Source organism: Denticeps clupeoides, unplaced genomic scaffold (assembly GCF_900700375.1).
Source record: "Denticeps clupeoides unplaced genomic scaffold, fDenClu1.1, whole genome shotgun sequence".
Taxonomy (NCBI): Eukaryota; Metazoa; Chordata; class Actinopteri; order Clupeiformes; family Denticipitidae; genus Denticeps; species Denticeps clupeoides.
The window spans coordinates 71,574-96,462 of record NW_021630107.1 but is presented as its reverse complement, the minus strand read 5'-3'; the positions used below and the strand labels follow the sequence as shown (position 1 = coordinate 96,462).

The window sequence follows — 24,889 nt, the reverse complement described above, 5'->3', positions numbered from 1 at the left end:
ACAGTTAGTCTTTATTAGTTAGTTAGTTATTTATTGCATGGTTATAGTTATCTTTTCCCCCCCATAAGAACATGCTGCTTATTCTTTTGAAGAATAAACAGCATGTTTTAGGTGAAGAAAATCTCTTCATATTTCTCAGAGCTGTTTCAATTTGAGTTCAGAGACAGACTGACATTGCTTGCTACAGGTAGATGAGCTGTACGTGAAAAATGTTGAGTTCCATACGAGCTTATGGACTCACATTTCAGCATTTAATGCATTCTCCTTACACTTAATTCCCAGATGGCACAAATTGGACTAAAATTAGAGTTTTCCAGACAACCATATACTGTACACAAGTTCTCTGTCTTATGCTAAACTTATCTCCTGCTCACACAAACCAATCATCTCAGGCAAAAGTAAAACACAGATGCACCACCAGATACCATGAACTCAATAGAAATATAACAGAAACCCTGTTCTTACCTGGGTGACCTTCTCGGTGACATTGTGTGTACGGTCCATGAGCTTGCAGGGGGCGATGATGTCCATGTCCCCTGAGGGCAGGGCGATGAGGGGGTCGGCTTTAAAGTCCACAAAGTTGAGGGTGATCTGCGGGATCTTGCTGATGGCGCGGTAGCGCATGAGATCGGAATCAGAGGTAGAGTTCAGGATGTTGGACTTGTTGTTCACGGCACCTGCTTGGAACAATAATTTATGCAAGATTTTGACAAATGTTGTTTAACATGGAAGACTGCTAATAAGGACCAAAAACATTAAAACCATGACAGTATAAAGTATTTTGTTAAGTACATAACTTCACATGTGTTCATTCATAGTTTTGATGCCTTCAGTGAGAATCTACCAATGTAAAAGGTCATGAAAATAAAGAAAACACATTGAATGAGAAGGTGTGTAAAACCGTTTGGCTTGTACTGTATATAAACATATATGCAAGCTCATCTCCTTGTTAATGACCTTTCCTGCCATCTAGAGGACTGCAAAGTCAAGGACAAGTAAAACTCAACGTTTCAGTTTGTTTACGGATCTGCCCTATGACATGGATCCATAGATTCAATTGAATCGGTTTCTCCTTTACTCGTGCATCACCTGTCTACCAAGGGTGCCTGTAACAAATCCAAACCACGCCAAAGCTCTAGCGCTTTCATTTGAGAGATCTAAAGGGTTCTGGTGGAAAAACTAGTGAATCTGACAAGTAAATGCTACCCCTCCTCTAGGAATTCTTGATGAATATCAGTGCAACACTTGAATATCTGGCTACTTTTCCAAAATGTTGCACTGCTAGCAGGATACAGGGAATCTCCAGTTGCCATGGGCACACAAATTGTCAACGTAATCTGAAATAAACAATGAAATCAATCTGTGCAATCTTTAGAGTCAGACTGACAGATAGAGATCTCGTAGAGGTGTTTGTCTATCATTAATGGAACATTAATGTCATAGCAGGAGAGACCAAGGGCTTTTATCAATTTGAGAATCTACAGTAGAAATGTTGTCCAACTAGAAAAACGCTCCAGGCTGGAATTGTTAGAAAACCAGGTTTAGAAGTGAGGATTCCGCAGACGCTGACCCATGCTGCTGCTGCTGGGCCGGGTGCGGTACTTCCCGTCCCAGTCGGGCCGCATGGCCTCGATGTCGTCCACGGACGAGGCGCGCCGCATGCTGTGGAAGCTCTCCCGCGAGCGGCTGTGGGTCAGGCTGCAGTTGGACGGGGAGGCGTCGGGGTTCAGGCGCTGCAGGTGCGGCGACGACTGGCCCAGAGGCAGCGACGAGGACGACTGCTGGACGGGCGGGGTCGAGGACGACTTGCCTCCCAACAGATTGCGCTGGTCGTTGGGCCACTGGGAGGACGGCGGCTCCTGCTGCTGGGACTCAGGACGCTCTGAGAGGGGCAGCAGCTCTCCCAGGGACAGGGACTCCCGACTACCCGCCCGGGGAGCCGTGGGAGGGGTTGCCGGCAGATGGACCCGCCCTGTCTCTGGGTCCTCGTGCAGGGAATGTTTGCTGTTACTGCGAGAGCGCAGGAGTGGCAGTCGCAGCCTGATCCCCCGCGAGTGGCCTGAGACCGGGACACGGGACGAGAGAGATGGGCGGGGCATTATTAATCCACTCCTTTATTACAAATGCACCTTAGAGATGCCAGAGATAAAGTGCTCTTACGTGAGGAGAGCCAGGGCCTGGACAGCTTGTGGTTGTGGTCCTGGGGGTTCAGCAGTTTGTCGTCAGACATGACCTCAAAGTTGAGGATGAACATGATCACGACCCCATCCTCGTTCTTCACCGGCACTACGTCCACCACGCAGAGGAAGCACACACCTGGCATACAACGGGAGTGAGAAGAACGTCACCACAGCGAAGAATACTAATGGCCGTGCCAGTTCCATCCTCGTAAAGCATACAAATACCCTCTTAGTAGGACCCTGGACACCGCACATCTGTACATCTACAAAAAAAACCTCACGTAAGCACTGGACCAACACATGAACACATTATTTACAACAAAAATCTGTTCGTTAAAAAAAAAAAAAAAATCACCGCTGACTGTTCACCGCTGACTGTTCATTTAATAATCTTCAGATCATAAATGATTAATATACATGCATTTTATAATGTACACACACATACGGATACAAAATTAAAGTCATCCCTTTTCCACCATCATCACCCCCACCACTCTCCCTTACCTGACGAAGGGGACAAACGGAGCAGCGACTACTGACAAAAAATTGCCGAGCTGCCAGTCACTGCCGTCCTGGGGCAGACAGAGTGGCGTGGGTGGACATGGGGGATTGGACCAGTACGTAATCCCAGTTGAGGGCGCACCAGGCAGAGTGACACACAGATTACAGGTCCTTTCACACCATCTGGCTCTGACTGAGTGTGTGTGTGTGTATGTAAGCTGGTCTTGTGCATTCATTCATATTTGTACCGTGAAATAAAATGAATGGCATCCTGAACAACAACACCTTAACACAAAATTAACAACATTCTAATTTTTTATTAAATGATGCAAAATGATTTATGTCCAATTTACACCCAGTGTTTGCCATTTAAAATACTGGTTTAAAATTAAACTTGTTTTTTGCATTGAAATGCAATTACTTTAGATATAGACCTACTGCAGTTGAAATCTCTTTCATTATTTTAAAAATTATTAATGCAAGGTCAAGCTTTCTCATAACGTACTTTTAATATTCTGAAAAATTCTTTACAACTCTGGAGAGTTGTCAGTTAAAAAAATAAGAAACATTTCTGGAGCAAGCATAAATAAATAAATAAATAAATAAATAAATAAATAAATAAATAAATAAATAAATAAATACAAACTTGTTGACAGGTTCAGTGAGATAAAAGAAATTATAATCCTGGGAGCATCTCTTCGTCTCTGTCCCTCTCCGCCACGCTGCACACGAGGGATTAAACATCAACGGCGGAAGCGGATTTGACTCCAATTCATTACGTTTCTTTTTTTCTGCCTCCCTTCCACTCCACTTAAAAAGACTAATCCACTCGAAGATACAGGCCGCATCGCCAATCCCGTACAAAGAGGGAGGTCATTTGCTGCGTTTGGGGGGGGGGGGGGGGGGGGGGGGGGGTGAAAAGACACTCGTGTACACGTGTGTGTCAAGATTTCACTGGATTGGATGAGCCGCTGTTTCAGAGATACCCATAATTCCCAAAATCAGACTTCAGACAGCACAACAAGATCAGAGCTGGTCTCGACTGCTGTGCTAAATCAGCATGTGTATGTGTGTGTGTGAGTGTGTGGTTCCATGCATTTGTGCCTGAATGGAATTACAAATAACAATTTAAATTTTTGCCTATGCGCACAAAACATTGAGAGAAGAACCAGCCACAATTTACAGGATCCTCTATTAGAACCATTTCCAGGGCCAGCTGTAGCATCCTTACTTACTAAGAGTGAAAAAAGAATCTGCTTCTACTATTCTTGCAATTAAATGAATACAAAACATATATTCGCTTTTTGACATTATCACACTGGTTTAAAATAAAGACATTCTGATAAATAAAATTGAGAAAAGTCTGAATTCAAGTATAATGTCATCATTTCTGGGCCATGTGATGGCTCACCATAACCCGGATCATGTGTGAATTTCAACTATTTATTATCTGGGGTGGAAGTAGCCTAGTGGGTAACACACTCGCCTATGAACCAGAAGACCCGGGTTCAAATCCCACTTACTACCATTGTGTCCCTGAGCAAGACACTTAACCCTAAGTTGCTCCAGGGGGGGACTGTCCCTGTAACTACTGATTGTAAGTCACTCTGGATAAGGGCGTCTGGTAAATGCTGCAAAATGTGGAGGCGAGTATGGGATGAGCCGGGGGACCGGATGGAACAAAAAAAGAGGGACAGTGGGACAGATTACCACGAGGAATTTAATTAAATCTTACCAAGAATGCAGTGGATGTGCAGAAGGTGTAAACCCAGATTCGTGTAACATGATGTGACCACACAGCTGCCCTCCCTGCTCAAAGGAAATAATCCTAGAAATCCCCGAAATCAAAGGAAATAATCCTAGAAATATAGTTGCAAGACTACGGATTACACGGAGGGAAGCATCCCTTTCTCCGGCCCAGCAAAAGCAATGACTCCCATAATATACGTTGCTAAGAACATACAGACTGGAGATGATGAATGTCCATCATGAGAAGAAGCATCTAGAGCTGTAGGTGTGTTTACAAGGGGGATTATGGAGGTAACAAAACGGGTCCGAATGACACGATGCAATTTTACACCACATCCAGGGCCGTAACCAAACGTGAAAATGGCTGATTATTAATGAATCTGCACTAAACTGCATGTTAAAAGTGGAAAAGGACTAAGGGGCCATCTACAAACTACTGCAAATGAACCAGATAAGGAATTGTCAAACCAACTGTATTACACACAAATGAAAATCCTTCAAGCAGCACGTTCTGGAGCTGGGCCTGGTTTGGTTTGCCATAGACCCTTAAATGCCTTAAATGGCCTTGTGGAGATCCAGTTATTTAACATCTCCAATAGTTCTCCCCGCCCACGTTGACTCAACAGTAAAGTAAAGGAGCTGCACAATTCCCAGTTAACACCGCCATCTTGTGGATCCTGCTGGTAACTGCATGACCTTTACAGACCACAGTTGGAATTTCTGTATCAACTTTACTAATAAGATTCTAGCAGTTCATCAACTCAGGAATTAACTATAAACAGTGATTAGCTGATGTTTCATGAACCGAGCATAAACTACGCTTTTCTGCTGATGCCGACTCCATGTCACGTACTAAACACCAGGGATGGCTGAGCGTGGTGAATGAGAGCCACTCTGCCGCCATCCATCTCCAGCAATGTTGTGTTCATCATGCTGAATTATAGTTCTGCCAGCCTGACGTTTCCAAAGGTTACGAAGATCATTCACAAGCCCCCTGCCCACCAAGACTGATGCCCAGATACTTGGCTAGGAAATGTTTGTTGCATTGTAACAGCAGATTGATTGTGTGTGAGATATCAGAATGGTCTGGAAACATTATGAAGAAAGTCCCTCTTCTTAATATCTAACAACAGCAACCACATGTGATGCTGCAGATGCTGCTTGAAATACTATGGTCATCCCTGTTGGACAACATCTCCCACCCCATGCAGGAGACCCTGACAGCACTGAGGAGCTCCTTCAGTCTCCTTCCAACCGCTGTCAGGCTCTACATCAGCTGACCACACATGCATAGACTAACACACACATCCAGTAGACCGTTTCCAATACACACACACAGACACGCACGCATGCACGCACGCACGCACGCAAGTAACACACACACACACACACACACACACACACACACACACACACATATATATATATATATATAAAACCTTATATATGTACACATAAACATATTCTATGTATACAGATGTACATAAATATATTTATATATATAAACCTACATTTTTAATACACTCATCCTTATTCAGTCATACACTCATTTGTATGGTGAACTTTTTTTTTGTATGCTGTTTATTTTTTTTCTAATCTCATCTTGTACTGTATACTTTCTGCCGAGACTATGTAAAGTCACCCCTTGTGGGACTAATAAAGGATGTCTTATCTTACAGTATTTTAAAGTTCATTGACGTCATTCCTTAAAAAGTGCCCATCTCCTTTCTTTAACAGTTTGTCTAGTCCTATTTCTCTAGGCTGGTAGGGAAATCTGATCCAGAAGAGCACAAGGTCACAGGTTCAAACCCCATTTACTACCATTGTGTCCCTGAACAAGACACTTAACCTTGAATGTCTCCATGGGGACTGTCCCTGTCACTACTGATTGTAAGGTGTTCTGGATAAAGCTTGATAAATACTGTACATGCTTCTCTGTTCTCTACATTCCTATCAGTAGTTCTGTCAGTAGTAATAACAAACGTGACCTCTGATGAAGACATCACAGAAACATGCCCACTACCAAGGTCTCCATGGAGACTATTAGACAAATATGCAGTGAACTTGAAATGCACTACATCTTATATAGCACATTGTGATAACATCTCCTTGAAATGTAATGTGAGAGGTGATGTGTATAAACTTGATTATCGGGTTGCGGTGGCACCCGTCAGGGTGGATGACAGTGTTAAATAGTATTAAAGTGAAAAAACTGAGTGATATTGACAGATGTAGTAGTAGTAAAATAAGTAGTGGCCTGTGCTACATTTGCCACTGATGCTGTGTTGTGAAAGGTCATAAGGCAGCTGTTTTTCCAACATTATTTCCATTCTGAATTTTTTGAGGCTGATGAGAAGGAAGCAATGCCCAGCCATCTGGAACATTCTTAATGCTTGTAAATGTAGACACAAACCTCTTACCTGAAAACACGCCAAGCTGGAAGGACCACAGAACAGAAACCCCACACTTAAATGGCCACCTGCCTCCACAAGATGACAGAAGTGAAGTGAAAAAATCCACCACTAGAGGACAGGACTGGTCCACGCTCCAGCTTGCACCCATCTGAAACTCTGTAACAGCAGGTTTCTGGGAGGATCACAATGAACATCACCATCACTACTAATACTTGTCACGACTACGGGCTTACGGGGGAAGGAAGCGCAGAGGTTTGACATGTTGTGAAGGGGGTTTTATTAACAAATAAACAATAATTACAAATAAACAGCGGCGCGATGGCCAAAAACAATTTAACTACAATAACGAACGTAAACTTGCCCGCAGGCATGTGGCGATTGCCAGAACTGAAAACACATACATTCACCCACTGAAGTCAAGCTCATGTCTGAGTTCACGAAAATGCCGGAGACCTAGAAGGGGCGGAAACTTCCGGCATTTATGGGGCGTCAGGATTGGAGTCAGGTGTGGAGCCCAGTTTTAGGCAATCCTGACAATACTCGTACTAATAATAGATACACTACAGCCGGTATCCATCTGAAACACTGTAACATCACCATCACTACTAATACTAGTACTAGTACTACTAATAATAGTTACACTACAGCCCGTATCCATCTGAAATGCTGTAACAGCAGGTTTCTGGGAGGATCACAATGAACATCAATATCACTACTAATCATAGTACAAGTACAACTAATAATAGTTACACTACAGTCCGTATCCATCTGAAACACTGTAACAGTAGGTTTCTGGGAGGATCACAATGAACATCACCATCACTACTAATACTAGTACGAGTTTTACTAATAATAGTTACACTACAGTCCGTATCCATCTGAAACGCTGTAACAGCAGGTTTCTGGGAGGATCACAATGAACATCAATATCACTACTAATACTAGTACGAGTTTTACTAATAATAGTTACACTACAGTCCGTATCCATCTGAAACGCTGTAACAGCAGGTTTCTGGGAGGATCACAATGAACATCACCATCACTACTAATACTAGTACGAGTTTTACTAATAATAGTTACACTACAGTCCGTATCCATCTGAAACGCTGTAACAGTAGGTTTCTGGGAGGATCACAATGAACATCACCATCACTACTAATACTAGTACGAGTTTTACTAATAATAGTTACACTACAGTCCGTATCCATCTGAAACGCTGTAACAGCAGGTTTCTGGGAGGATCACAATGAACATCAATATCACTACTAATCATAGTACTAGTACTACTAATAATGGTTATACTACAGCTTGTATCCATCTGAAATGCTGTAAAAATGATGTAACAGCAGATTTCTGTGAGGATCACAATGAACATCACCATCACTACTAATACTAGTACTACTAATAATAGTTATACTACAGCCCGTAGTAATACTAATACTACTATTACTACTAGTAGTATTACTGCTACAGCCTATACCCATCTGAAATGCTGTACAGCAGGTTTTAGGAGGATTACAATTAATTATAAGAACAATTAACACCACCACTACTTATTTTACTACTACTACTACTGCAGCTTTTACTATTTATACAATAATAATAAGAAAAATAGCAGCAATAATAATGAATAAGTATATTATAGTTGTTGTTAATTATATTGTTTTTATTATTTGTATTACTATTTGCTGTTGTATATTTTTATATATTTTCTTTAATTAACTATAATCTTACCATAAATGAAAACATATGTTTTTAGCATTGTTATTATAATTTTTTAAAGTGGTAATAAAATGATCATTGTGATATATTTATTGTGGCCACTGTCCTTATTGTCACAGTACATGCTGTAATGAATAAACTACATACTAATGAGTGCAATTGCTGCTTGAGGAGTGTGTGTATCAGTGAAGAGCGAGAGGAGAACACTTATTTGGTGGCTGTAAAATGGGTGCTGGATGCCATGCTGATCTGGTTGAGGGGCCGTGCCAACTGAAAGAGGGAGGCAATGTTGTGAATTTGGGCACCAGCTGTCTGCTGGCCAGACTTGTGGCAGAATGCCAGTCAGTGTGCGCACACATAATGTAGACTGATGAAAAAAATGCTCAAAGATGTTGTCACGAGGTAAAGAAGGGAGCAGTCAGCAAATACCGCAGGTGAAAGAAATCCCTTCGACTTGGGCAGATTTCTCGGTACAGATTTAAATCAAGTAATAAATAAATAAATAAATAATTGAAGCGTAGATCAAAATGAATGAATTAATCAATTCATGGCTACATAAATAAATGAGTAATAAGTAATATTTTATGTTTTTGAGTTAAGCAAAAAAAAAACATGACGCAAAAAACATATATATATCAATGTGCATTGAGCAATTACATGTAAAATGTGGAGAGAAGCAAAGACACAGCCATTCTTATGGTTAACTTACTTCGACTGTATTGCTTGACAGAGGCAATTAAATGATTCCTATTACATTTGAACAACAGCTTTACTCCCCTCTTCGAAACTCCACATATAATTTGAAGGGATGGTCTTTCAGATGTTTTGCTAAATTTGTCTTGCTGCTTGCTTTGATAGTGACAATGGGGCAGTGGTGGCCTAGCGGTTAAGGAAGCAGCCCTGCAATCAGAAGGTTGCCAGTTTGATTCCTGATCAACCAAGGTGCCACTGAGGAAAAGCACCGTCCCCACACACTGCTCCCCAGGCTCCCCGGCTGTGTCATGGCTGCCCACTGCTCACCAAGGGTGATGGTTAAAAGCAGAGTGCTGTGCTGCAGTGTTTCACAATGACAATCACTTTCACTTTCTGATCTGATATCCGGACAGTGCTCCTCCCGCTTTCTACATTTTCTAGCAAGCGTGGTGATTTAGAATGAACCCTGGTGCTGCTTTCGCCCGCTGCCATGTTAAAATAGTGTCTCTCTTGTAAACTTGGATGCTCCAGGTAGCCGTGGGAGGGGCAGACCACTGCAATGACAGTTGAAAATTGCTGTACTTGACATCAAAATCGATACAGAATTTTTGTATCGATTAGTATCTGAGAATTTTGACAACAGACTAATGGTTATCACAAATTACTAATTATCTAACCTTTAACCTATCTTAACCAACACCTAAGTAGCCAAAAGCAATTTGAAGATTTGTCATTTGTAGCAAACTTTCTCTGTCCCACCCTCCTTTACTTTTTCCATCTAACTCTCTCCATTAAGATTCTTAATGAGTAGAGTGTCGTTCAATCAAGTGCATTTTCACTCTGCGTTTAATCCCCAGTTTACGTCTCCAAGGTCAAAGAGGATCAATAGAAAGTTCATCTTTCACAGAGTCTGGCTTGATCCTAACATGAACTTTCACCTTCCCATGCTTACCTTCATAAGCACAATAAATCTGTCCATCTATCTAGACAGGTATCACACAACACGGACACATAAACACACAACAGGTTTAACACACAACTCAAGTCCAGCAGATCGAAAGCTCCTGACAAAACCAAGTGTACATAATATATACAACCACAGTCTGTGAACGGCACAGAAATAATAAGGAGCGACATGATGGATGCCTCTTTAAGAAGTGATTAAATAAACTCAGATGCGTGGCAACATTTCACGGTGCCGTGCTTTTTCAGATTCATCACAACTGAAGATTATTATTATTTAAATTTATGTTCATGCATGGCTGCAAAGGCACACAATGTGTGAGTGTGTGTCATAGTCGTGACATGCAGCAAAGCTCTGGTTATCACGCCACCACACTTCAGGCAAGATAAAACAATTCAGAATCTCATATCAAAAACATATCTGTCTACATGATCCTATTATAAAGCAAGCATATAAGAAACATATTGTTATCGTTACCTATGTAGCAAACCAAATATGGAATTAATAAAACTAAATATATACAGTTTTATACACACACACGTATATATATTAAAATCAACATCAACATAAACATTGATTTCATGTTGGAAATGAACTGAGCAAGAATAATATTTTAATGTGAATGGCGACTGAAACTTCTTCCTGCATTAGTTGTTTTGAGTGTTTCTGTCGGATCCAGATAATGAAATAACGCCCATCAGGGGAGATATCCTTCTCTAGAGCCCCGCCCCCCGAATCGTCTCGTCGCAGGAAATTTCTCGGAGATTTTCGGCCACTCAGTGCACCGCCACCACCGCCCCTTGATTTGTGCTTCCTTTTGGATGCGAGATGTCCTCTAAGTGAATGGCCGGCATCCTGTCCGGGGGCTAATTAAGTCCGATTACACCAGCACTTATCTGCCGCTTCCTAACGATCCGAAGCCAGGGACCACACACTGGGTTTGGTAGCGTTACTCAGATACTGCGGGCTCCTGACGTTAATCCCCCGTGGCGGCTACACATTTCGCTGGGCCCTACTGACAACTCACGAGTTGTGGGGTGAACACGGTCATCCCTCAATTTGGCTTCCATATTAGAAATTGCAATAAAATATGTTATGACTGTGGGTAAAAGTCAAGAAAGGGGCCAATAATGTGAAAAAAATGTAACCAAAAACCAGAATGTGAAGAATGTTATTATCCCATAAACGCACATTCTAATCATGTCATAGCTTTCGTTTCATCAACACATTTTATCAGTTGGTGAAGAGTCTGGAATACAGTGAGGCCAGTTCAGCAGCCAGACTCTTCTACTAAACTAAAACTAGCTGTAACCCAGTACGAAAATGAGCACTGTTTTGAAAGCTAAGCACAGATTTAGTCTGCTAGGGCAACATCAGAGGTTAACCATCGTGTTCTGGGGACAGAAATAATTAGCTAGTTAGCTAGCTGGTTAGCTGGTTTCACTTCTTCAAGGTACGTATAACTACCAAGTAGTTTTACTTGTAAATCATTTGTTATTTGTGTAATTCCTGGTGATGTTGGCGACGTTGGAATAGCAAAAAAGCCCCATGTTTCTCAAATTGTTCTATGCCTAGTGCCACTTTTAAAACAATGCCATACATTTACTTGTCATTATGTGTGTGTGTGTGTGTGTGTGTGTGTGTGTATAGTATAGTGTTTAGAATTAAATATATTGAGTATTGGTTATAGCTATATTAGTTATTGCTCTCAAGCAGAGTAGGGGATGTGTTTGGGTGTGTGTTACAGAGATAAAAACGGGCGTACGCACAGTCCTGGGCCTCATCTATCCTGTAATTCACTGAAGGGATTTCGCAGGACAAGACAGTATTGTTACAGCAGTGTGTGTCATGTGTGTGTGCCGGTGCAGGACAGCAGGAGTTGGCTATTATAATATGCTCCGGTTTGACAAATAGCCATGCTGGACAGCTCGGTTGACAAAAGCCCCCATGCACAACCACACTGAAGACACAGAGAGAGAGCGAGAGAGAGAGAGAGGGGGGGGGGGGGGGGGGGGCAAATTCAGATGTACATTTAGGAACGAAGACCCTCATAAAATGGGTGGAAGGCATTGGAGTCTCTTTAGGAGATCTACATGCTGCTTAATCTAAACTCTAAGTGCCCAATTAGTTGTTGGAAAGCAATCGGATTATTCAACTGGGATATGCCAATTTCCCTTGAAGAATCAGAAGCCTTGCCAAAAACATTTCCGACTATTGCCAGTACAGAAAACAGTACAGTCCCTAATAAATACACTTAATGGAAAGACTGAACATAATAGTGGATAAACATAACAAGTGACATTTCACAATTTATTCAAAAACACACTTTTATCATGAAACACTTTTATCATGAAGAGGATAAGTATTAAAATGATAACAGTAGTTACAGGGAGACCCCTAGAGACACTCGGGGTTAAGGGACTTGTTCAGGGACACAATGGTTCAAGATTCATTGAGCCAACACACAGCCTGATGAATTTTTCAGGATGGTTGTGTTGTGTTGAGATTGAGTTGTAAAGACCAAGAACATATTTTGTTGAAGAAGAAATGACATTTAAGGAAATGTAACACCCTTATAAGGACAACCAGATGTGATAACATCTAGATAAGATTTTAGTTCATGGCTAAATGCTATAGCAAGAATGAATCCTTGGTCACCAGCAATCTGGATACCTTAAAAGGCTGTCCTGACAGAAAGACTGTAATTGTCACAAAATACCATTTCAATCTAGCCAAATCTAGCCAATCAATATAACACGTCCAAATTAACCAAAAAGACCAACCTTCAATTTCTTTAGCAACCACTCATCCAACCTAAACTATCAAATGAAACACAGCTGACCAACACTATTGATTGAATTCTCTCCAACCAGTTTTACCTGCTTAGTTACCTACCTTGACTGGAATCCCTGGTGACCAGAGTTCACTTGGCACACAAGATCCATTACAAGTGTGAAGCGGCCTGCATAACATTACAACCAGAGGATGACTGAACCTTGAGACAGACTAACCAACAACACAAGCAGATGCAAGTGGTACCTTATGTTCTCAAAAAAGTGCAGTGTTTGCCTCCTGAGATGGTATAGTTGGGCTAAAAATAACTGACAGGCCGATGTCAGCAAGTCTTTCTCAGAACTCCGGCCTTCAGACGCCACCAGGCTTCCGGAGAATCGGTGGTGTATGCTAAATGTCTTTTGAGAACAGCAAAATCTGAGAGAGAGATGAACTCAAGGAGACAGACTGCGACTGCATGGAGCAAACAAAGAAGTTGAGTGTAAGTCCCCTCAGAACTCGCCTTATTCTGCATTCCCAACTATCAGTCTGCAAATCTCTGTCTCGGTCCCTTAAAAATTCTATTAAAATTAGCCTGTTTCCAAGGCAACAAAATTTCTCGGCATTTGTCAACGTGTCCACTCAAATTATGCGAGACTAAGCTTAGTTAATCGTAAGAGTGTTTTTGCAGGGCCTTTCATCTTTAATTGAATCAAGTGATTATGATATCAGAACGGCTTATTCATCCCTCCTCCCTTCCTGATTAAACAGCAGGAGATGGGGGGGGAGGATCTTTGGCGCCTTGATGAACCTGATTAAGCAGCACCAAATTGCTTTTCTGTTTCTGACACAATGCCGGAGTTCATTAAAACTAATGAGTGCTCTTCCTAAAAAAAATTGCTTGACTTGCAACTTACAACATCTTGACGAATTAGCAGAACAATTATAAATCGCATCCCAGTGTGGATTGGTTAGATATGAGGAACCATTTTGAATTGGCCAGGCTCTCCTGGAACCACGTTGAGGGTCCTGAGAGCAGCAAATTATCTGTCTGTTTTGTGGAGAGGGACAACCGCCCTTTGTTCTTTTAACCGGCTTCCGTCTTCCTTTCCTTTTCAAATTGACTGTCTCCTTATGAATTTAATTAAATGACAAAGGTCCTTTTCAGCCTTTTAAAGGGGAACTCCTATAAACTTAACGTTTTTGAGTCACATTTGGATTGAACTATAGCATTGGGTTGCTTGTGATTGAACCCAAGTATCAACACTGAGTCAATAAGCAAAGAACACACCAAAATTTTCAACTCAAATGCCAGCAGTGACGCTGTCAGGCTGTATTGTCCAACTGGGGCTAAGCATAACACCACATCCTAAACGTAGGGCTTGTTCACTAGTGTATGGTCAAAGGCATCATCAGGATTTACATAAATACATACATGAATACGAAACATTTTGATCTAAAATGATATGAGCTCAATTGATGCATTAACAAGTGCAGGTATATTTTACAGATCCTGCAGACGCCCTGACTTACACCAGCAAGCAAGCCCAACATCCTGGTATCCTAGCAGACAACAAGGAATGATCTAATCACCTTTTTACTGAGGTGCACGATTTCATGACAAAACAGAAAAGCAAAATAGCCTGTAGGCAGAGTCGAGAGGGACACAAGTCCACAGACCTCGGTGAGTAATGTCTGTTTTCACGCTGATAAATGTGGGACGGGTGCATTCGCTGTGACACGGCAACACTGCTCTCTGTCGTGCATGCAGGGCTACGGTGACATCTCCCCGTGATCAATGACACCTTTCCTTCTGTTTGCTTGGGAGTCGTCTCTCGGCAACAGCAGTTGCTGCCTTTGCCACTGCAATGTGGGCAAAGAGCGAGCCTGGGAAGATGCCATCACGACTATGCTGCATGCGCTTCAACACAATACTCACATGCGCACTCGCACGCGGACATAAATAACCGGACTCGACCGGCACTCCCACGTACAAATAAGTCAGCTAAGTCAGCTGCGCTGAGCGTAGTGACACTTTAATGTGCGGTTAGGTGCGGGCACGTCTGTTTTCCTTCAAGCCGGGGTACAGCTTGGCGTCTGGCCTCTGCCGACCCCAGGTTCTGTGAAAGCGGAATCCGAGCAGCTCCGCTGGCACGTCTGCTCCAGTCTGGGCGGCTAAATGCAGATCTAGTAGGCGTGGCGCAAATAAAGCGGCGAGTTCAGAAGCCCGAGTCTGCTTAATCATCCCACCAAAAATTGGCCTTCCCTGCCCCTCCCTGGAGCCCGGCCGCTGTGCGCTCTGTGGGCAACGCAGAAATGAACCCTGTTGCACCGGATTGAGGGGCTCGCCGGTCGTTGAGGATGAGTTATAGCCGCTCGTTAAGCCTAATGAGCCGGGGCTGTTGCAGTGCTTTTAATGAAGGCTGGTTTGGCTCAGCACTGACCCACAGAAGCTGTAATATGCAGACAGATGAGAAAATACACAGATAAGGCTTGGATGTTTGCCTGACATTAACATTCATCAGCAGTTTATAGAAGTGAAAATGACGAGGACAGAGGAATTTATTACATTCAATGAACTGCTGAAAAGGTACTACTTTGGAATGACTTTATTTGGACAAATAAATCCCATGTAATCACATAGGAAGATAGGAAAATAGGAAAATAAGTCACATAGAAAGCCTCTTGAAATCCAATAATTAAACCCTGAACCAAACCCTATTACAAACTGTTATAGCTGTAAATAACTTTTACTTCCTGCAAGTGACCTGTAAGTTTAACTCTTTGCTGGCAAACAATGACCTATCAAAGGATCAAATCAAATCCATCCCCTCATCAATTACCTGAATTCCTGCTTTAAAATCCATAACAGGTGAAAACATTCTTGTTCAGGTTCTTTTTCATGTTGAAGGTGTGCCTCCATTCAGGGGCCAGATGCGTCACTGCAAAAACGAAATAATATTTTTCATACATTTTCAAGATTTTTCGTTACAATTTAGTTTTGGTGTGTGTGGCCTACATTGGCTTAAACTGGGCTCTGCATCCTCTTGGTGTTTTTAAATGAAACAATGAATTATTAATTTGGAGACATTGGTAGATTCTTAATGGACCTGAAAGGAAGCTGAAATATTTCCGGACAACATTTGAAGCAGTCTTTGATTTGGAATTAACCGCCTTGTGACAATGGCCACTGTAGAAGTTCACCAGACAGAGTTGCACAACTCGATGAACACCTAAGGCATGGTTGGCATCTTTTATTCCCAGTTGTCACGGCATCCTGATTTCTCCTCTAATGTCCATGTGACGTGAGCCCCGGGGACGACACCAGCTCATCCCACCTGATGGATGATTTATGTAGAGCATCAGGCCCATCAGGGGTATGCTCTGCAACGGTGGGCGGCAGTCATCAGGGACTTGCACCGTCGACCAGGATCTGGCCGTGAGCCAGGGCCACTAAATCGGGGCCTTGTAAAAAATAACGGCACGCGGAAGGCGGCTTCATTACGAGCTTGTTTATCCGGGTGAACGAGGCCCGTGGCTCAGCACGAGGCAGGTCGGCGGGTGGGGAACTCTGGCCCGGAGAAATGCTATGCCTTGTTAACAAGCAGAGTCAAGGCCTTTCTGCCCTCACCGAGGGCACTGTGTCACTGGGGAGGCCGTCCAAGGGACATGGAGAAGTTGCTCAACGTTTACACTCTTCCAAGCTTAATTTCAGTTTAAAGGCATACAGGCAGGTGAACAAAGGGATTTTATCCTATTTTATCTTCCAAGTTGATCATGATGACGCCTCCATCACATTTCATGTGTGTCACTGATGGGTTCATGAGTATGAAAAATATCACCAGATTTCAACCTTACAAACAACTGAGCAAAGTCAAAATGGCTCATGGCATCCAACACTATATTAAAGAGTATATGTATATTGAACATTTTATATTATACAGTCGCCGTATTGTCTTTGCTATTGTTTGTACTGTTCACTTTCTGCCGTGAAAATTTCCCACTTGTGGGACTAATAAATATCTTATCTTATTTATGTTATCTGGGGCAGTGGTGGCCTCGTGGTTAAGGAAGTGGCCCCCTAATCAGACGGTTGCCGGTTCGAATCCCGAGCTGCCAAGGTGGCACTGAGGTCCCATTGATCAAAGCACCGTCCCCACAAACTTCTCCCCGGGCACCTGTCATATCTGCCCACTGTTCACCAACGAGGACACATTTTGTTGTGTCACCGTGTGCTGTGCTGCAGTGTATCACAACCACTTCACTTTCACTTATCTTATCTTAACATTTTTAACAGTGTTATTTAACATACATCATCACACTTTTGTCCACCTAACTCTGTTCCTGAATTCCAGTGGCAAACCTAAGGAATTGTCAGAACATTTTCTATTGAATTCAAAACAATATTTGCATGTTAAAATTTTGTATATAATGTTAAAAGAAGCTGTTAAAGAATGGGACTTTGTATCAATTGGATAAATCCGGGAAAAATCCGGGACTTTGTATCAATTGGAAACATAATTAAATTATTTGTGGTCGAATCTGTCAGAATCATAACTGAACTGTGACAAGTGAGAGTCACACCCCCTTTATGTTGGTCTTGCTTTAATTGAACTTAAATTGCCACAAAATTGTCACAACTGTTAGATATGAGTAAGACATTGACTCACTATCACTGAGTCTAGGAATTAAGATGAGTTTCTCGTTTGTCCTTTATTCTTAGGTTACAGGTCTCCTCCTCAACCAACATTACGGCATCTCATTCCTGGGCCCGTGTCCTATTACTGCGGCCTCTCACTCAAAATATGGGATGTCAACGCAGGTCTGCTTGTGGCAGAAGGCCACGTGGAGAGGACGAAAGTGAATTAAAACAGACATGGCCGCCTCCCCGTATGGCACCCCCCCTGCTCGACCATCATTCTGTCAAGGTGCCTGACTCAGAGAGACATCAACGGTCCCTTTCTTCAGACACGGTGACATCTGGGGAGGTCACCATAATCCTCTAGCACCTTAGAGCTTTAGGCCTGAGGCAGAGGAAGAATAACTTTCAAGGGATGAGAGATGTGGGGCACTGGGGCATATCTGGGCAGTTCTTAAAATACACAACAACCCATACCCATAATCATACTTTACATCGCTGGACATCAGCACACTTTCATAAGGAAATTCAGATAAAATAATCCATGGTCTTAAATGACTTTATTAGAATCCTTCATTAGTTTTTGTGCTGCATCCAAACCCTCTGACAACATATAAATGATAAACAGAAGCATGGAAATCTAGAAGAAGGTCATTCACACATTACACAACAAATGAATACAGGCGGTAAAAACTATGATCTGGGTTATGAGACATGTTGCCAGATTCTGATTGATAACAGACACACAACCTGGTAGTTTTATCATAAATTGCACTATATAATTTATAAGGTACTAATAATTCCTACATCATGCAGTCCTATTACTTAAAACTGGAGTATTCAGATGTGAAAAGACTGCGATGGTGTACAGTATCCTGCTCATGTGACATTACTGGACAGACAAGACAACAGAAGACAGGACACTTAATCTATTCAAGACTCTTGAGTCAATGCCAGTTTTCATTGCAGGGTGGAATGATTTTCTCTAAATTATTCATACCCCGACGGGCAAACCGGCTACGGTGCCCTCCTCATCTGTGCATAACATGGTGGTCTTGGTTCGAGCTGTGCCACCCGTCAGCGTGGTAAGCAAGCTCGCCCCGTCCATCAGCCAGTCTGACGTGCGCACAGGCACCTGCCAATCTGAGGCGGCCTCCATTAGCCTAGGTGACAGCTGGCCTGGGTCATCAGTCACTCTCTCCTGCCTGTATACACAGACAGACGGACATGCTGGTGGACGCCGGGTAACCTGAACTGCAACGCCGACTGCAGCATTAGTTTTTTTTTTTTTTTTTCCAGTGCCCTTTCCCTAATCCTCTCCTATTTGCTGCTCGAAAGCTGGAAAATGGCTCATCCACAACAAAGTGTGGAACTTGCTGAAGTGCAATGGCAGAGGTATTATGCTCTCAAAATCCCAGCGTCCCCTTGAACGCATCAAACGAGATGGATCTGAAATGTCATTTATGTAACTCGTCCTGTTTTATTATATATACACACACACACACACACACACACACACATGCGTGCGAAAATAACGTTTTAAATATTGGTATATGACCACCACCCAAAGTAAAAATGCAAAAATAATGGTTTTGAAAAAGTCATGTCAAAAAACAAAGAAAATTAAAGGATTAATTGTACACAAGGAATAAATACATTTTTAAAAAATTAACATGAAAGATGAAAATGAGGAAACTCCTCTGAGCGTAGCTGGCCTATAAATAGGCGTTTCCCCTGCCACAGTCTAAGTCTGGCAATGTCCTCTTAAAAAGCCTCAGACACAGATGTGGCCCCGAGGTTCCCAAGAGCCGTGCTCCACCTCGGCTTGATCAATGATAACCAGTGTTAATGAATGTTTACTCCACGCCCCCCTCAACCAATTATTTACCCCACATATCACCTTCTCCTCTGGCGATTAGCACGTAGCACGCCCAGCCATCAGAGCGAACTCCAGCAGAAGAATGTCACGAGGGTTTTTACTTTTGATAAATACCAAGTTATTACTCGCATGATGCTCTCCGGCAGGCATTGCAGCCTCAGAGCTCCCTTGGGTACGCGCAAACCAGCAGCATGCTAATCTCAACCAGGAGTGAGCAGCTCTGAACTGAATAAACTACAAATAAAGGGCAAAGAGGCCATTTACATCATAATGCTTAAAAGAATGGTAATAAAAAATGAATGACAGGCCTGAGTGATCATTTTCAACTGGAAACTGACCCTGATTACCAGGAGAAAACAATGGTCACAACAAATCGACAGTGATGTACACTGTCCTAAATTAACCTTCATATCTACAGATAAATTCATTAATTCTAAACAACTAAAACACCAACTATTACACACACACATATGTATATGTTAATCAATATAGTTAATACTGTTATTACGATAGTTATTACTGTTATTAAGAATAAATTGTGCATGATTACATAATTGCATCTCCAGCACCAGCCCTTAATTAATTCTACCGGTGTGCAATTTCAATCAGTAAAGTTCTTTAATAAAGTACTTGGTGGTCACACCCCTTTCCAGGAAAATTCTGGAAAATCCTATTCTCATCCCAGGCAGCTGTATCTCGGGACGCTCATCCCATAATGTCCATATGAATGGATATTCTGCTTTATTCGATTGGCAAAGGAATGAAAAATTAAATAAATTAAATGTAATGTTAATGAAATCTCTAACTGCAGACGCGCCTTCTTTGTAAGGATATCAGCGACGGTCCAAATGCATCTGCGCATCAGACATAATGCACTTTCAGCGAGCGGCATCATTTGAAATGGCAAAAAAGATTAGCACAGCTGTAAACAAATGACAAAACTTCTGCCCCATCAACTTCACTAATGACCAGAGTAAATTACAGGGAACTTCAAATGGCTGCCTGTTTTTCCCCCGTTGCAAAGGAAATGGACGGCGGTGCACTTAACACTGAACTTAGTGCGCACATCCTGCTTAGAGAAGAGAAAATGGAGAAAAGGGAAAGTGGAAAGTTTCCAATGTCTAATTAATTACAGTTACATTTCTACATTTCTCCGCATCATCGAATTAAGTCCATTAGGCCTGGCCAAAAGGATGCAGGCTTTGGGATGTCTGTTAGATAATGGAAGGAAGTTGCTCCTCAGCATCTCCATTTTCACTGTTTGTTAATAGAATTTTTGCTTTGTTGCATTTTCATGCAGTAAAAATATTCAATCTGTTTCTATGCATTTGTTAAAAGTTTCAATGTCGCTTAAATGTCTCAACCACATTTATTCAGACCGTATCGCTCCATAATTGATTCGCAATTACTTTTGAAGACAAAGTTGAGTTGCTATTTAACTTGTTCATTTGCATAATAAAGGTAGTGGGGGTCTTGCAGCGGGGAATACAGGCGTACGCCGCGAGAATGAAAACATAGAGCGCTAAAAAGGCCGGGGCATAATTAGATGAGATAGCCCCGGCACATGCTAGCACCATGTCCAAAGCTAGCTAATAAGCACCGGGTGGGTTTAATTGAGGCGAAATTAAGGGCCTGTCCCTGAGAACACCAGGCAACAGATAATTGAATGTCAAATTCATCATGCAAGACATTCGGGGAAGATGTAGCGAAGGACAGGGCAGGGTTTTGCGAGTGGTGTGGGCAATTACTGTAGGGAACAGGATGTTTTATCAAGCAAAAGAAGAAGAAGGAGAAAAAAAATGGCGTCCCAGTTACACTTGATGTATAGGTAAACAATGAGATTCTTTCAGCAGCTGTGTCTTTTGCACATTCAGTCTTCCTCCCTCGCCATCCCCACCCACCCTTTCTCTCCCTCTCCATCACTCACTCACTTCCTCGCCCGTCTTTGTCCGTATGAGTACGGGGAGGAAGTGCTGAGCAGGGGGATGAAGGAGAAAGCCAGTCATCCAGAAAGCACAATTAAATCACAGAGTTGCTCGGTGAATGACTGCAACCCCCTGGAGACGCCGATAAAGACGGCCCTTCACCTTCCCGGGGTACGGCTTTGGCTCGCGCTCCAGCTCTGGAACCAACTCTACGAGTCTGTTTAACCGGAGATGGACACCCGAAGAGCCACAGAGTTTCCTGGACACGGGTCCAAACTGAAGATGACTTGCCAGCAACCTTCATTTGACACTCTTGAGCACATTTTCATAGTGCTATGGCATGTACAGCAACGTCGCATGCACCATAATACACATGAAAACGCTGATTGTCTGCATGTTGTTGTGTGGTAGTGGGTGTGGTCACGTCTCTGATGTCCACTGACATACCCTGGGTATTAGGAGTGTAGAGAACGGAGGGAAATAAAGGAAAAGTGTGTGTGACATATCGACAGGATGGGGATATGTCACACGGTGTGTGTCAGTCATGCATACAGGCTCCTCCTCTTTCTATATTAACCTTCATTGAAGTTCATCTTCCATGTGTCAAAAAAATGGAGGACTGACTGGGAAGTTCTCTCCAATACAGCTAGCAAACGAAGTGAAAATGAAGAGATTGTGAAACACTGCAGCACAGCACACAGTGAAACAATGAAATGTGTCCTCTGCTTTTAACCATCACCCTTGGTTAACGCACATATGGAATGTCCTGGCCCAGATCCCTGCCTGTGACTCCGCACCAGAAGCCCTCTGCCTCACCAACGCAGGAAATGTAAACATATGTCAGTGGGAGGGACCTCCCAGGGTGACAGGAGGGTCCGGGACCCGTGTTTACGTTCCACAGTCAACATCGCGCCCTCTCATGACCAGGAAGCGCATCCTACCGCCCTCCAGCAAGGCTTCAACGGGGTGATCAGAATGTGACTGGCAGCAGGAGCAGGAGAATCCCAGCTGCAGAGAGGGTCACCTTGGTCCTGGCGTGGAACAGTTACATAAAGCAGGCCGGACATTCGAGTGCAGGGGAGTGGACACTTCCTTACATGCGGCTTACACTAAAAGTCGAAGAAGAAGAGCAATATTTCCTTCTGCCAAGAAAGGGAAACTCAATCAGAAAATGCAATCGCACAATGCAAGAAATAAAGGAAGGCAGACAAAAAGAAATCGAATGAGGAGTAAGTAGGTAGTAAGTCAGGAGAGACAGGAGACAATAAAAGAATGTAAACATCAAATAAAGAACAGCGACGTCTGTTTATCCGAGGAGTCACAAAACCAGAGACAAATGGCAGAGGTTTGAGCACATAAAGAAAAAAAAAACCTAGGAAATAGAATCTAAAACAAGTTTGAGGGCCAGGGAGGAAAGAAAATAAGGGTCCGGTTATGAAAGCTGCGAGGAACCAGATTGCGTGTGGAAGGGCCCGGAGGGAGCCGGACTGGTAACAGCAAACCGGCCCACCGCAGAAATGATGCTATTAGCCACCCACATGATAGAGGAGTCAATTTTAAATGTGAAGGTAGTGGGTTGGGGGGGTTCATACTATCCCAAAGCATTTTGGGAGTTTTACGACTACAAACCTATAACTGCAGGACTCAGACGAGAAGTAACTCTTAGACTGTTTATGGTGATGACGGTTACGATGGAAGTTAGAAGTCCTGCTGCCAGTGCGGAGATTTAAGACACAATGGAAATATAATACAGGCATTAAGTGTAGAACAGGCCTAGGACTGGACTAGAGATTTACTTCCTCCAACTCCTTTTCAGATCAGCACAAATTCTATTTTACTGATTAATTAAGATTTTTTTCTTTATTGTTTTTTTTTTATTACATTCAATTTGTTTGGAATAAAATAAAATAATGATACCTTTATAACATTGAAACTATTTATTTTCCGCCTACTTGGTAAAATCAACTTTCTTCTCTTTATATTTTTTTAAACCAGGCTTGTTATTTTATCTTCATTTAATCTGAGTGGTGTTTCCAATCATTAGGCTACTTTTTTATTAGTATATTTCATGATATTATGCACCACCCCGATGTCAAGACACACAAGTGTTAGCGTGTATAACGGAGGCATCTCCATTATGTACATGCACTCTGCTTAATACTCCAAATTCATTCAAGCTTCTGCTCCTAAAGGGTTGTATTAACATGACATGACGTCCCTTTGCAAGGGATACATTTTGTTTCAGGATGACTGTTTTTACCTTTTTTTTACTTTAACTTGAGTAAACATACCAGAGTCTAGTACCTATACATGCACTGGAGTGAAGAATCTAACATGACATTGCAGAAAAGCAATGAACAAGGAAGGTTATGTGGAATTATGTAACTGGATTAATCTAAACGAAGCCTCTCTAGGGTCCAAAACCTTTAAAGGTAGCAGAGGAGGACGGCGCATTAAACCCGGCCAGTGTCATAAACACACCATGGCAAATTGTCATATTGCAGTGTCCACTGAAGACATGAGGGGAGCTGGCAGAGGGGAATAAACAGAGCAGAAGAACTTGTGACTGCGCTGACGTGAGCGGCGCGCCTCCGCTCTGATGGCCAGCAATTACCGGCGCTCCACGCAGGAAGTGCCGTGCTCCGACGGCGGTTCATTTAGCTGGAGGTGAACCGCGAGGGCAGAGATCGGACTCTGAAGGACATCTGCCTCTCCGGGTTGAGGTGACGGACGTGAGAGTCAGACGCTTTTAGGTACGCGGGGGGAGGACGGGCTGAGCCCACTCAGTGACGGCTAAGCCTTAAGCATTCGAAAGTAAGCCAGAGAACAGCTCCTATATGAGACCTGGGAATTGGCATTAAGGTGAAAGGTAACGGCGCATGTCGTGCGGCAACCTCACGTTCCTCCGGCTCAGCCTGCGGATAATTTCCCACAGGGCCTCAGCTCACCCCAGTAAATAATAAAAATTGCCTTGCTTGCCCTGCACTGGCGATGACACAAACACGGGAGGGGTGTCACTTTTCCCTCAGGATTCACCGCCGGGATTTGTTTAGCATGCAAATATTTTTTTTCCTTTTACACTGACATGCAGCACACACACAACGTCACCCTCCGCTTGCCGACTTCTCTCCAGTGGCAGACAGAAGGCAACTGGAGAAGTGCGCACAAGTCGTGTTATTTCTGCTACTCCAGCTGTCAGGCAGTCAAAGCAGGGTGTGGAAACAGAAAAAACCCAAAAAGTCAGAGCTTCAGAGGGATAAAGATCATGAATTTAAAAAAGAGCGTTTTGAGGCATTGTCCACACGAGAACGGTAATTCTCTAAAACGGGTTCCAGATTGAATTTTGGACGGAAAAGCAGCTACAGTCTCTTACAAACGTGTGATACTGTACATCAATAACACGTTTGTGGCTGAACCTCGTAAAGCAACTTCAAGTAATCCTCTCCACGGT

The 24,889-nt window shown here is 42.8% G+C and overlaps 1 protein-coding gene across 3 annotated transcripts in view; it reads right to left on the bottom strand.

The window, feature by feature from the left end:
- Positions 1 to 24,889, bottom strand: part of LOC114783672 (potassium voltage-gated channel subfamily H member 2-like) — a 141,500-nt gene that overhangs the window by 65,188 nt on the left and 51,423 nt on the right. Inside the window, exons 1-4 of one of the 3 annotated variants that reach the window (XM_028969188.1) lie at positions 2,685 to 2,757; positions 2,161 to 2,316; positions 1,571 to 2,059; positions 466 to 680 (exon numbers count right to left, since the gene is read on the bottom strand). In XM_028969188.1, the coding sequence (XP_028825021.1) occupies positions 466 to 680; positions 1,571 to 2,059; positions 2,161 to 2,254 (798 nt within the window). In that variant the 5' untranslated portion in view covers positions 2,255 to 2,316; positions 2,685 to 2,757. Of the gene's footprint in view, positions 1 to 465; positions 681 to 1,570; positions 2,060 to 2,160; positions 2,317 to 2,684; positions 2,758 to 24,889 lie in introns of those variants that run through there. The other 2 variants (XM_028969186.1, XM_028969187.1) reach the window with 2 other exon arrangements.